This window comes from Canis lupus, chromosome 9, assembly GCF_011100685.1.
Source record: "Canis lupus familiaris isolate Mischka breed German Shepherd chromosome 9, alternate assembly UU_Cfam_GSD_1.0, whole genome shotgun sequence".
Lineage (NCBI taxonomy): Eukaryota > Metazoa > Chordata > Mammalia > Carnivora > Canidae > Canis > Canis lupus.
Genome location: NC_049230.1, coordinates 31,746,415 through 31,761,078, shown reverse-complemented (window position 1 = coordinate 31,761,078; position 14,664 = coordinate 31,746,415). Strand labels below are relative to the sequence as shown.

At 46.0% G+C, this 14,664-nt stretch overlaps 1 protein-coding gene across 2 annotated transcripts in view; it reads right to left on the bottom strand.

Moving 5' to 3' along the window:
- The window catches only part of SCPEP1 (serine carboxypeptidase 1), a 33,198-nt gene that overhangs the window by 3,192 nt on the left and 15,342 nt on the right, over window positions 1-14,664 (bottom strand). The window contains exons 6-12 of one of the 2 annotated variants that reach the window (XM_038547825.1): window positions 12,131-12,203; window positions 8,513-8,550; window positions 7,932-8,060; window positions 6,957-7,050; window positions 6,054-6,167; window positions 3,067-3,204; window positions 1,358-1,521 (exon numbers count right to left, since the gene is read on the bottom strand). In XM_038547825.1, coding sequence (XP_038403753.1) covers window positions 1,358-1,521; window positions 3,067-3,204; window positions 6,054-6,167; window positions 6,957-7,050; window positions 7,932-8,060; window positions 8,513-8,550; window positions 12,131-12,203 — 750 coding nt within the window. Of the gene's footprint in view, window positions 1-1,357; window positions 1,522-3,066; window positions 3,205-6,053; window positions 6,178-6,956; window positions 7,051-7,931; window positions 8,061-8,512; window positions 8,551-12,130; window positions 12,204-14,664 lie in introns of both variants that reach the window. The other variant, XM_038547826.1, reaches the window with a different exon arrangement.

Below are 14,664 nucleotides of genomic sequence, written 5' to 3'. Positions count from 1 at the left end.
GATCCTCAATGGCACGCCATTGCTTTCAGGATATGTGTGAGCTCCCTGGCAAGGTATCCCCAGCCTCATCTCTCCCCAGTGCCCTGCCTGAGGCTCCTCTGGACCTGCCCGTGCTGTTCTGGCTTCTATACCTCCTTCTTGCCTAGCTCATACCCCCAAGGAGTTGGTTTGTGGAGAGGGAACTTTGGCCCCTGCTGACATCTCTGTTAGCACCTCCTCTGCCATCCAAGTAAACACACTATGTGTGTTTGATGTGCAAACTATGTGCCTGATGCACAAATGGAGCTTAAAGGCCAGTTCTCTAGCCAGACCACTGCCCCTCAGCAGTGGAGATTCTCCATGGAGATTCTATCCTAAGCACCAGGGGGACAAGTGGGGAGAGCTGCCCAGAGGGCAAATAACCACCCCTCCCAACAAATCTCCTCTAGGAAACCACTGTCCTGGGAAGAAGAGAGACCTGTATTTAAGTGGCCAGACCAGAGCATAACCATGAGGGAAGCACCTGGCCCCTCTGGCACCTTTGCAGATGTCTGTGTGTGTACACTATGCAAATACATGTGTTTATAGTGAATTTATCCCTCCATAATCTCCCTCAGCCCATGGACAGCACCCAGTCAACCTACAGCCTGGGGAAGATATTATGTTTGCTTAGCAAGTGCAGGAATCAGACAGCCCCATATTTGTGCAAAAAGCTGCTTCCAAACTGGAATTCTGAAAGCTACTGCTGCTCAGAGACACTCCCCCCACCTTCTACCATGCACTGCGACCTTCTACCATGCAACGCCAGAGTGTTGCACTTTGGTTTCCACTCCCTGAAAATGTTAGGGGAAGACAATTTCTCCCTTCTTTCCGCTAAAACAAATTATTAAGAGGAGAGTAACGTTAAACTCAGTTCAACTAAAAAGTAGGGGCACCTGGGTGGCTCAGTCAGTTGAACATGTGGCTTCGGCTCAGGTCATGATCCTAGGGCCTTGGGATTGAGTCCCATGTCAGACTCCCTGCTCAGTGGGGAGTCTGCTTCTCCCTCTCCCTCTGCCCCTCCACCCCACTTATGCTCTCTCTCTCCCTTTCAATCTGTCTCAATTAAATAAAATCTTTAAAAAAAAAAAAAAAAAGAGTAAAAGAGAGCTCAGCTTAATGCTCTCAAAAGGATTTAGCTTTTTAAATGAGAATTTCTCGATTCAAAGGAATGAAGCATTAACAGCAGGATTTCATTAGAGACCTGGAAATACTTCCACACTCAAAGCACTTTTTCTAAGACCAGTCCAGGCAGTGTACCCGTGTGTAATCAACTGCCCGTGGCTTTAATCTCAGATCAGCTAAGGGCCCATGACAAAGGCTGAGGATATGGCCTCACCATGTGCCCAGCTCTGAGGATCCAGTAGAAAGCCAGGTTCTTGTAGGACTTGACGAAAGCAGACGTTTCCGAAGATTTAGGGTCACTATACAGGGCCTTCCACTTGAGCTGATTGAATTTGGGCAGTTCTGCCCACTTCAGTCTCCGTATCCAGGCCTCCTGACCTGGAGAGAGGAACAAAGCAGGGCCCTGCATTAATAGCTGGCTGGGGAGAAACAAAAATCTACATCCCATAATTTCACATTTACCAAACTGTAATGGGCACAGAACTCATCCCAAGATCTTGTTAAAAATGCAAATTCTGAGTCGGTGGGTCTGGGTAGGACCCAAGACTCTGCATTTCTAGCAAATTCCCAGTGATACCCAAGATACCTGGGAGAAATCTAAAAGCTGAGAGCCTGACTACTTGTGCCTCCGTGTCTCCTACCACTGTAAGCTCTGAAGGAAGGAAATTGGGGACCTCTGGAGGTGGCAGGACTCTCTGAGGACTAAAGTCTCAGCGTTGGGAAGTGCTAACGTGGATCACCTGGGCAGGTCATAGAAGAAACCCAGAACACTTTCAAAGTGTCCTCAGTGCCCTTGGCTTACAATTGGTGGAAACAGTCAATCCTGCTGACCTCAAGAAGTATATCATACCTGTTAGATAGTGTGCCTCGATTTACCTGCTGGTTCGGAGAACCTGCCTCTAAGTCTTAACCTGGTCCTACTGAAACCAGAACCACAAAGGCTATTCCCTTGGGTCCTCACTTACAGAGTCAGTAGGGTTTAGCTTTAATTCAGCTTGCAGTGCTTACCACTGTGACAGTGACAAAAACTCAGTTCAACAGTGCATTTATACCATGGCCAGGAAAATGTCTCCTTTTCTATTTCTGCGGGAGTAACTGTTGTGTTTTTCTTAATCATACATAGGGGCCTTAAATCTGGCAGGCCCAGGCTTCTCTAAGGGGTCACAGTGATGAGGGAGCAAAAGGCTAGCTAAGGGCAAAGCACCAGCTGACACCCTGCAAACTGCCCCTCTCCTCCAAATGGGACATGTGTACATTCATCAGGCACTCTTGGCTGCCCTAAAGCTAAGGGAAGGAAAAACAAATGGTTAACTAATAGAGATCACAGTCTAGCAAGACATGAGTCGCCCTAAGGTTACAAATATCTTCATGATTTACAAGCAAAAACCATTCTTATCAATAACCTCACTTCCAGAAGGAAACTCTCAATTATCTTAATATTAATGCCTTACTAGAGGGAGAAACCTTAGCTTGACAACAACAAGGCCTCCAGTATCTTGTAGGTCCTCATTAGCATACAAGACTTCTTTTGAAAACCTCCCTTTTTCCTTACCTCCCCCAACTCCCAAGTATATAATCAGTTACCCCTCACAACCTCGGGGCAGCAGCTCTTTTTGCCCATGGGTCCTATCCCCATGCTTTAATAAAACCACAATTTTCCACCAAAGACATCTGCAGAATTCTTTCTTGGCCATCAGCTCCAGACCTCACTCCACCAAACCTCACCTATGTTCCAAAACTACATCAACAGCTCTGTCCTCTTCAAAGAGGTCAAGGTCAGGGAGGATGGACCTAACAGAAAAGGGCCTTCCTCCTGGCATTTCAGTGTCACCAGGCCCAAGTGACTGCCACATCGGAGGTCAGTTCCCTTCCAGCTCAACCCACAGAACTGCCTCCACCTGCCCCCTCAGAGTGTGTTCCTACCTATGGTATCCACGATGAGATCGAGCTGTCCGTTATACACGGTCACATTGACCCCAGCTTCCAGCAGCTCATCCACAATGCTGATGGCCGGCTTCATGAAGTCCCCTTCCATGTTCTCAAAGACATTGGTAGACTGGCCTGCACATGAGGATAGAGAAAGAGGTAACAGCCTGCAATCTGCCACAAGAGGCACCTTTCAGACCAGAGCCTCCTGGGTCCTGGTGCCCACTGTACTTCACCTAAAAAGGCTGAGAGCACAAGCGCTTCAGCCATGGGGACCAGCCAGCCCAGAAATCCATGCCTTGAGCTAGTCACCTAAAAGGGAAGCATATTGGGATGCCTAGGTGGCTCAGTGGTTGAGCCTTCGGCTCAGGTCGTGATCCCGGGGTTCCAGCATCAAGTCCCGCATCGGGCTCCCTGCATGGAGCCTGCTTCTCCCTCTGCCTCTGTCTCTGCCTCTGTCTCTCATGAATAAATAAATAAAATCTTAAATAAATAAATAAATGGGAAGCCTATCAAACACATGTGCTCTATTCACTCAAGTGCTTGTGATGACAGCAGACGCATTTTTTTTAAAGATTTTATTTATTTATTTATTTATTTATTTATTTATTTACCTATGAGAGAGAGCATGAGCAAGGCACAGGGCAGGATAAGCAGACTCCCTGCTGACCAGGGAGCCCTTGTGGGGCTCAATCCCACAACCCCGAGATCATGACCTGAGCTGAAATCAAGAGTTGGATGCTTTACTGACTGAGCCCCCCAGGGTGCCCCTAGTTGTCATTTTTTTTTTAAGATTTTATTTATTTATTCATGAGAGACACAGAGAGAGGCAGAGACACAGGCAGAGGGAGAAGCAGGCTCCATGCAGGGAGCCCGATGTGGGACTCGATCCCAGGACCCCGGGATCACGCCCTGGGCCAAAGGCAGACACTCAACCGCTGAGCCACCCAGGCGTCCCCCTAGTTGTCATTTTTTTTTTTTTTTTTCCTAGTTGTCATTTTTAAAGAGGAATTGAAACCTAAAGAACGCTAATGCCCAAGCAAACAGGGAGTGTCACAAAACACTTGTTTGGCCGGTCCTTTCAGGGAACAATGGGGCAGGTGTGAGCTTTCCTTGTTAAGTAACACCAGGGCCAAGTTGTAAGCTCTGAACGAGTGGGCACATGGGCCATGTAATAAACCAAATCAGACCTAAAGCCACGCTGAGCTGGCCCTCAGGAAAGCCACGAGGAGGAGGACCCCCCGCAAGAGAGAAGCTGGTCAGTATAGTGCATTCCTGCTGGATTCCGGACCGTCGTCACCACAACGCTGTATGGGACGCTAAGAGCAGCTAGTGTTCATTTGTTTGCCAGTCACTGCGTGAAGCAAGCACCTTACAAGCGATACCCCATTTCCTCTTCACCAACCCTGGGAGGTAAGGAGCCTTAACTCGTGCAGCAGTTAAAGCAGATGAGGCTCAGAGAGGCTGAGAACCATGTCTAGGGTGAAAGAGCTAGTCAGTGGCAGGTGGGGCTGTGAGCACAGGGTTGGGGGGCTCCAGAGCATGTAGGCTTTGTTAAAAAATAATTTAAAAAAATATTTTATTTATCTATTCATGAGAGACACACAGAGAGAGAGAGAGAGAGAGAGGCAGAGACACAGGCAGAGGGAGCAGCAGGCTCCATGCAGGGAGCCCAACGCGGGACTTGATCTTGGGTCTCCAGGGTCACGCCCTGGGCTGAAGGCGGTGCTAAACCGCTGAGCCACCCGGGCTGCTCCAGAGCATGTAGGCTTAACTACAAACCAGAGCGCAGGACACTGGGTGTGGATGGCAAGTCTGGCACCCACAGCACAGGACACTGGCGGGCTGACAAGTCTGTCCCTTCTGCACGGACACAGCTGGGGCCACAGAGAGTTTCTCCATCAGTCATTGTCTGCAAAAATGGAGTCCCCTTGCCCGTTCAGCTGCATGGGGCAGGGATGGAGGGGCCCCATAGCCAGAGAGGCTGGCTCTGGAAAACGAAGTCACAGGGATCAACTGAAGGGGCAGTGCAGAAATGGTGCTCTAGAAGGCTCGACCTTTAGCTGCCTTCCCCCAGTGGCTTACACCCCTATACTCTGCCACGACAGCTCCCCATGGTGGTACCCACCCTAAAGCTCTGACACTGTATCCTTTCACTTAATCTAATTAACTCCCTCCCCCTCATTTCTAGAAAACTCTGAGGGGTGAGGTGGAAATGAAGACGGCCCATGTGCCCCGAGAGAGCCAGGGCCAGAGCGGAGTCTTAGGCTCTCAGCAGCTATCAAGGGGCTGCCCTAGAAAGGCATAGCCTTGGGATAACTCAGACCTCAAGGAAGCCCTCCTCAGCCTGGAGTGTCTCTTCTCCAGGACTCTGGGCGTCCTGCTGGCTCACAGCCTCCCTATAGGACCAAGCAGGAACTTACCCAGATTTCTACCTGGTCTGGGCCTCTGAGGACCCCCAGTAGTTCCTAATATGGCCTCCAGAACAGAATGCAGTAGACCCCAGACCACATCTAGCATCAGGACCTGGGGGAGTGAGGGGGGCTGGCCAGGAAGCTGGTCAAAGCCTGCCCCAAAGGACCTTTGTCTGGAAGTCATGCCCACAACCAACAGTGGCTTTGGAAGTGGCTTTTTTATCTCAATTTGTTTTATTATGGAAAACTCCAAACTGATACAAATGTCAGATCAGTGAGAGGATTCCCAGGTGCCCATAATTTGGCTTCAACAATGATCAACACCCAACCCATCATTTCATTTCCATCCCCACCCACTTCCCTGACAGCCTCTTAGTCTGAACCAGTTTTGCCATGTTATTTACTGTCTATATTTGTTTGCTCATCTATAAAATGTGGCTAGTAATGCTGTCCTACCTGCAGCATATTGCCACCACTGACAAAACCCACTCTTCAAATTAAGGCATCTGAATTGGCACTTCTATTGCCCTATAACCCCACAAATGGCACTTAATTAGGTCATAGAAGTACCTCCCCAGGAGCAATCCTCAGGAATAATTTTAAGCTTCTTTCTGATGGGTCCATTCATGAGCTGACTTAAGGCATCCCGTTGCAGGTGTCTCACGTGGCGTTGGTAAAGATGAACTGAAACAAACTGGTACACGGTGAGTCAAAGGACTGGAAATAAGGCCAAGAAAATGTCTTTCCCAACTGCTGGGATAATGTGTCAAAGAGTGAGGCTTTCAGCTGGAAAATGAAAAGCATAATCTTAATTCACCCCAGATGGAAGAAGAAAGCCAGAAAGGTACCAAAAGTGGAGATGCTTTATTAATTTTGATTGCTGCATTTTATGCACTTTGGGGCCATGGAGATTATCCAGCATGGCCAAAGGAAATCAACTGAGAAGTGGAATCTAGAGGCTCCTGCAGCCTTTATAGTCCTCCTATGGGAGGCCAGGCATTCAACATCCAGAGTGAAACTGGGTCAGCTGAAAGACAACTCAATCCAGCCTTCAGGAGGACTGATGTTGTGATGTGATGTGCAGAAGTTGGAGTCTAAACTACAAAAACACTAAGCAAGCAAAAGAAGCCAGATGCAAAAGACCACCGAACTGCATGGTTCCGCTTATATGAGTTGTCCGTCCCAGAAAGGCATCTGTAGAGACATCGACAGATTTGTGGTTGCCTGGGGCCAGGAGTGGGAACAGAAACCAAGGGCCAGGAGACACGGGATCTTTTTGGTGTAATGGAAATGTTGTAGAACTTGACTGTGGTAATGGCTGTGCAGCTCTGCAAATGCACTAAAACTGCTGAATCATACACTAAAAATGGGTAAATTCTGTGGTATGTAAATTATGTCAATAAAGTTAAAAGAATGGATTCCCTCTTGCACAGAGATGGAGACAGGGGTCTAGCCACATCAAGGTTGACTTACCTAGGTGGCTCTGGGTGAATTCTAAGCTCGACTTCATTGCAGATGTGGGAGTACTTTTAGTTAAGATGTTATAGAAGTTCACCCCATCCGTGTTCTGAAATACAGAATTATATTTGGCTGTTTGTTTTATTTATCCACTATCGAAGCTGCAAAACAGAAAGGCAACTGGCTCTCCGTCTTATCCAAGGACAGCTTTAACTTTGTAGATTTGCCCAGGCCAGAAAGAAACGCAGCTCTGGGGGTATCCAGGTGGCTCAATGGTTGAGTGTCTGCCTTTGACTCAGGTCATGATCTCAGGATCAGGCTCCCCAAAGGGAGCCTCCTTCTCCCTCTGCCTATGTCTCTGCCTCCTTCATGAATAAATACATAAAATCTTTAAAAAAAAAAAAATAAAAGAAGGAAGGAAGGAAGGAAGGAAGGAAGGAAGGAAGGAAGGAAGGAAGGAAGGAAGGAAGGAAGGGAGGAAGGAAGGAAAAAAAAAGAAAGAAGAGAAAGAAAGAAAAAAGAATGCAGCTCCGAGGGCTGAGACCAGCTGTCCGCCTGATCTTGGAGGGGTAGTGAGTAGCTCATCCGAGTGGAGCTCAGATGCTGGAGAAAACCAAGGGCCCACGTGTTAATTTACAGGGCAAACAGGGCCACAGAGGGTCCTGCACACTCATCCTCAGCTATGCATTCTTCCCTCCTGGCTCACTGGGGCACAATGTTGTCTGGCAAGAATTCAAACATTCACTTCTGCAAGACGTATTGTTTTTTCTAGCACGCATACATCCAGTCAAGGGGCAAGCAGGTCTTGCAGGCCTGGATAGCTTTCTGACCTCATCACTGCTCAGGTTCGTTGGCTTTGTCATTCACCATGTGATCATTTTCAGATTTTCGGGGAGTTTCAGGATAGACCTAAGTCCTGACAGCACAAACCAGGGGCCCCTGCTCCAAGGGAACAAGCCAAGTGGGCTGCACCTGAGTGTGTCCTGTTACCTGTTCAATGACCATTTCTGCTTTCCCCCACAGCTGCGTGGCCTCTTTGTAGAGCCCCTTATTCACAGCATCCAGGACTTGCTCTGCCACCTGAGACACCTCTGCCAAGCCTTGGTCGTCAAGAAGAGACTGGAACGCAAATGGAGAATGCAAAAGCTCACTTTGCGCAGAGTCACAAGCCTAGCATTACTACAGCTGGGGACGGGTGACAGAAAAAGTGGGAGGAGAAAGGAGGACTACATATGGAAATCCATGGCTGTTAGTCACATATTCATTAATAAAAGAAACAGCAAAACAGTTGTAGAGTCCAGATGGTGGCTACCTGGGTATGCACAGGCATCTTCCAGCTTTTTTGCACATGTGAAAAATTTTATAATAAAAAGTTGAAATTTTAAAACCTGTGTTTCTTATACCTGGAGAAATGGGTAACTGTGCTGATAGTTCCTTAGATTTTCCCTCAAGGAGCAGCATCAACCTCCTAGGCAAACCTAGCTAGCCTATTCTTCCTGGGGACAGAGCCAGAAGAGGTCAGCTGGGCTGCTTACCATGGAGGGTGAGCAGGTGGGGACTCATCTACTCACCACACTGTACAGGTAAGGTCCCCAGGAGAGCACTGAATCTAGAGGAAACCACATAGGTACAAAATAAGTCTGTTATGCCTCTTTTCCCAAAGAAAAACCCAACGAGCTTCCCTCCCAAAGCAGAGAAGGAAGCAAGAAACCAGGTGGCTTTGGGTCTAAAGGCTCCTTAACTCACTGGTGTCCCTGCAGGGCCAATGTCTCAGTAGTCAGGAGGTGGGATGATGTGGGAGCCTTTCTGTTGACTCAGGACTAATGACACGTTAATTTGGCCTGATACTGGTGCAGCAAGTGAGTCACAGCCAGTGATGGCATCCCCACAGAAATGCTGTGTGTGTGTGCGTGTGTGTTCCTCTCTGCCAGACCTCTAGGCTCTTTGACAGCTTAGAATATTTCCCCTGCCCTCGCATTTCTGCTGTGTATTTGCTCCTCCAGTTTGGGGACATTAGCTTCTGCCAAGGAGCTATTTAAGGAAGAAGACTAAGGAATTTTGTAACTCAAGTGTCTATGACTATACTGTCAATCAATTCTTTTCTATTTCACAAACGTATTGAGAATTTACTAAGGGTCTGAAGCCATCAAGGAGTTTTAGATCTCTAAATGAGTAAAACAATGCCTGCCCTCAAAGAGAATAGGTGGCTTGGTTGGACAGATTCACAATTCACCTACCTCCCAACAGAAGGCTAGGACCACAGAGATGTGCCAAGAAAGTATCAAGGACCACAACCTGCACATTTGAATGTGTCACCCCTTTGCTTAAAAGTCTTCAATTATTCCCTAAGGCCAAGCATCCCAAAATATGTTTCAAGTAACCTCAGTACTGTAGGAGTTCAGTCTAGGTATTAGAGTAGAAAAAATGATTCTTCAGTTAAATATCTTTAAGGCTATGCAAAATAAAGTATTCCACACTCCATCCCATGGGACTTCGCAGAGCCTTTAACATCTGTGTGAAACCTTGGGGAGGTGGAAACAGTACTTAGCACTGGCGACTTACATGACCACGGAGCCATTTGTATAGCACCTCATTGGTCTGGTATTCTTCAGAGTACACCCTGAGAAATGCAGGCATACCAGGTCCTCCGGGACCTAGCTATCATTCAGCTCTCCAGCTTAATTACCAAGCTTGTGCCTTAGTTTCTTGAAATACAGAATCATGTGCAATTTTCCAATGTGCCCCATTCCTTGCTTGATCTAGACCAGGGAGGGACAAAACTTTTCTGTAAAGGAACAGTCAACATTTTTTGCTTTGCAGGCCAGCCAGTCTCTGTTGCAACTACTCAACTCTATTGTGGCAGCCTCCAAGCAGAGACAGTATGTAAACAAACAGGTGTGACTATGTCCCAATAAAAAGCTTCTGTACCAAAAGAGAGTAGCAGAACAAACTCAATTTGTAGGTTGTAGTCTCCAACCTCTGATGTCCAACAGAACTTTCTGCCATGATGGAAATATTCTATATTTCTCTGGTCCAGAATGAGTCAATAGCCACATGTGGCTACTGGGTGCTCGAAATGTGGATAGTGCAATCGAAAGATGTATTTCGGGATCCCTGGGTGGCGCAGCGGTTTAGCGCCTGCCTTTGGCCCAGGGCGCAATCCTGGAGACCCGGGATCGAATCCCACATTGGGCTCCTGGTACATGGAGCCTGCTTCTCCCTCTCCCTGTGTCTCTGCCTCTCTCTCTCTCTCTCTGTGACTATCATAAAAAAATAAAAAAATAAAAAGAAAGAAAGATGTATTTCAATTAATTTAAATTCAGTTGTGTATGGCTATGGCTACCATCTTGAGCTGTGTAGATCTTCTTGAAGACATGGAGCAGGTCTGCGCATCTTTTGTAGCACCTAGCACATGCCCACTACCTAGCAAATAATAATGATTCATACAAATTTAACAGTATTTCTTTCTCAAAAAAGGAGTACTGGGAGGGAGGGGTGGAACTTAAGTGGATCTCAAAGAAGGGATTCAGATCTGGGTAGGAAGATTTATTTTTTCTCTTTCTTTCCCTTTTTTTTTTTTTTTTTTGTTAATTTAGAGACAGAACGGTGTGCATGAAGGGTTGGGGATTGGGATAGGGAGGGAGGGGCAGAGGGAGAGGGAGAAAGAATCTTAAGAGGCTTCATGCCCAGTGCAGAGCCTGATGCGGGGCTCAATCTCACAACCCTGAGATCATAACCTGAGCCAAAATCAAGAGTTGGATGCTTAACCGAATGAGCCAACTAGGTGTCCTTGGGCAGGGAGATTTCTAAAGGGGAAGCTGGTCCCAGCAAGGTGAAAAAGGATAAACTCTGGACAGGATGAATAGCACTTGCAAAGCCATGGGGCTAAACTTCCTGGTCTTGTGTAGGTAGTGTAGTGTAATGGGTGAATGCTTAGATTCTGCATAGCCTGCTGCCAGGAGGTGAATGCTAACTTCAGCTGTGTGACTTTAGGAAAATTGCTTAACCTCTCTGAGTCTCAGTTTCATCATCTCCAAAACTGTGGTAATAACACCATCCATCCCATGGAACTGTTGTAAGCATTCAATGAAGTTAACACATGCAAAGTCTTGACTGCTGTTAGGAAACTGTGATGAGACCCCAGCAGGCACTGTGAGGCCAATGGCTAGGATTGTGAGACAGGGGGCCTCATACCTCTGATCAAGGCTTCCAAAACTTCATGATGTCCCAGGAGGTTCATCCAGGAAGGAAGGAAAAACCAAGAGCAGCCTTTCTCCTGATGCTAACTCAAGAGCTCTCAGTTATTCCATTTCAGGCCTGGATGATGCCAAGAATAAGGGCAAGAAATGCCATTTCCAGTAACATCAGAATTATGTGGCCTAAAATGTCAATAGCCCTGAGATTTAGAAATCCTGTGTTAGAGTTAACCCCACCAAGATGACTATTTCAGACATCGGAAGCCACCCCCTAGATGTGTACATCATAAACAACTTTTAACTGTACTTCCAAAGAGGACACTCTAGTTATGAAACTAGGAACCTGAGCTGCAGGACTTAATAGTAACCTTGTCTCACCACCAGTGTGAGCAACAGATAGGAATTTCACCCCTAATGTTCATTCTAGTGGTGGTGACAAGTGACCAACAGACCTAGGTTTGAATCCTGACCAGGCCACTCATGCTGTGTGTCAGAGAGCAAATTTCATCACCTCTCTAGTCTTTAGAATGTTTTCAACTGTTGGGGCACCTGGGTGGCTCAGTCGGTTAGGCATTAAAATCTTGATTTTGGCTCAGGTCATGATCAGGGTCGTGAGATCAAGCCCTCTGTTGAGCTTGTGATGGGCATGGAGCCTGCTTAAGATTCTCTCTCTCTCTCCCCCCTCTGCCCTGCCACCTTCTCAAAAAAAAAAAAAAAAAAAAGCCAACTGTAAAATGTGATTCTTTTGTTGTGAGAATCAAATAAGAGAATTCAGTCATTCAGTCCAGTCAGCAGCAGTCCATGGTAGGAGCTCTATAAATGAGTTCTCATCCCCAAACTTGGATGCTCCTGAGGCAAACACTTCCTGTGTTGACATCTCTAAGGACCCAGAAAATTCTGTCACCCTGTTTTTTGATCTGGACAGCAAAGCCCAAAGTTCCAGGGAAAGATGGAGGAAAGGAGTAAAGAAGTATCTGAGAATTCTGTACTTACGAACAGGAGAGATCCACGAGTCACCCAAAGCAACACCGGCAAAGTTGCACTGGATGGTCCCTTGCTGAATGGCCTGAAAGAAGAGCCAAGAAACATCCTTGCCAAGGGAACCCAGAGACCTCCATCCCTTCTTCAGCAGGAGGGAGCCAAGCCTTTATGCACCACCCTTCCTGAGCACAGAAAACTTCGGCTCATCCTTTCTAAGATTCCCAAAGACCTAAGTGACCCAGTAGAGAGCAAGAGTAATTCTTTTCCTGCTGCCATTTGCAAAATGACAAAGAACTGTTTGAATTTCTCTCTACTGTTTTCATGAGTGTTGGCATGAATTAGTTAACATAAGCATGGAATACCTCTGGAATGATACAGAAGTAACTAATAACAGGCTAACTTAGGAAACAGGATTGGGGCAAGAGGGAGATTTTTTACAAAATACCTTTTTCATTTTTTGAATTTTAAATTATGTGTGTGCATAAACTATTCAGAGATCTAAAATAAAACAATGAACATCCTGAATCTGAACATTAGCAATTACACAGAAAGAATTATGCATTTATCTGGGTTTTCCAAAAGGAACTTACTTCTTCTTTAAAAAAAAAAAAAAATTTTTTTTTTTTTTTAATTTAAGTAATCTCTATTCCCGACATGGGGCTCAAACTCATGACCCAGAGATCAAGAGTCTTACACTCATCCCACTGAGTCAGCCAGGCACCCCAGGAACTTATTTCATAAGTTACCTAAGTAGTTCAGACGATAAGGGAAAGTTCCACTTTATAAAAGAATACCAGCTAATAGGTGTGGGAAAAAAAAAAAAAACCAAACAGGAGAAAACCACCATTTTGAAACTCCTAATGAAATTACTGACTACGTGAGAATTAAAAATTGATATTAAAACCGTTAGGTGATGGGATCCCTGGGTGGCGCAGCGGTTTGGCGCCTGCCTTTGGCCCAGGGCGCGATCCTGGAGACCCGGGATCGAATCCCACATCAGGCTACCGGTGCATGGAGCCTGCTTCTCCCTCTGCCTTTGTCTCTGGCGCTCTCTGTCTCCCAGTCTTTCATGAATAAATAAATAAATAAAATCTTAAAAAAACAAATAAAATCTTTTAAAAAAAAAAAAAAAAAAAAAAAAAAAAAAAAAAAAAAACCGTTAGGTGAAAGATGGATGAAGAACTGAAGATCCACATAGTTTGAAGAAAACACCACTCAGATAATTTTCTGCCCAGGCAGAGGGTGAGAAAGTCCAGTTGAAAAATCAGACTAGATCTAGATGCTATGTGCTTTCTGATTTGAAGCCCAATGAAGTACACAGCATCATAGATATCAGAGGCTGGCAACTTATTCTATAAAGGGACAGAATTTCAAATATTGTAGGCTTTGTAGACCAGTCTATGTTGCAATTACTCAGCTCTGCCAGTGTAACTCTAGAACAGCCATAGGCAATAGGTAAACAAATGAAGAGTTCTAATAAAACTTTATTTGTGGATGCTGAAATTTGAGTTTCATGTAATTTTCATACCATCATGAAATATATATGTATATTTTTTAAAGATTTTATTTATTTATTAATGAGAGACATAGAGACAGAGAGAGAGGCAGAGGGAGAAGCAGGCTCCATGCAGGGAGCCCAACATGGGACTCGATCCCAGGACTCCAGGATCAGGCCCTGGGTTGAAGGCGGCGCTAAACCGCTGAGCCACCCGGGGATGCCCACCATCATGAAATATTATTCTGCTTTTGGGGCACCTGGGTGCTCAGTGGTTGAGTGCCTGCCTTTGGCTCAGGTCATGATCTCAGGATTGGGCTCCCCATAGGGAGCCTGCTTCTCCCTCTGCCTCTGTATGTGTGTCTCTCATGAACAAATAAAATCTTAAAAAAAAAATTATTCTGCTTTTATTCCCCTCCCTACATCACCACCACTTGAAAATCTAAAAGGCACTCTTAGTTCATATAAAAGCCCTTCTTAGCTCACAGATCATATAAAAACAGGCGGTAGGGGCGCTCAGATGGTTAAGCGTCTGCCTCCAGCTAAGGTCATGATTTCAGGGTCCTGGGATTGAGCCTCAGTCGGGGTCCCTACTTAGTGGGGAGCCTGCTTTTCCCTCTCCCTGTGCCCCTCCTTCTGCAGTTCCCCCTGCTTGTGCTCTTTCGTGCTCTCTGTCAAATACATAAACACTTTAAAAAATAAATAAAAACAGGTGGTGAGCTGGATTTTTCCTGAAACCTGACCTATTACAATATATGCTAGCCAAAACTTTTACCTTGAATCTATTAGACTTTATCTATAACTTACAGTTTTGTAGGAAATACAGTAAAGAGAGAATTTAAATAAACACCATGAAGGCATGACCAGACAAAAAAGGAGACAAGCCAAGTAGTCTGGTTTCTTCACGGAGTCTGAGTCATTTTAAAGGGACTGTGCTAGATGAAAACAGACTTTAGAGACATCACAGCCAGCTGTGATTCCTGCATCTGCTTTGATGCAGGACCAACCAGCTACCAAGGACACGTTGGGATCATTAAAGGAATCTGAATAT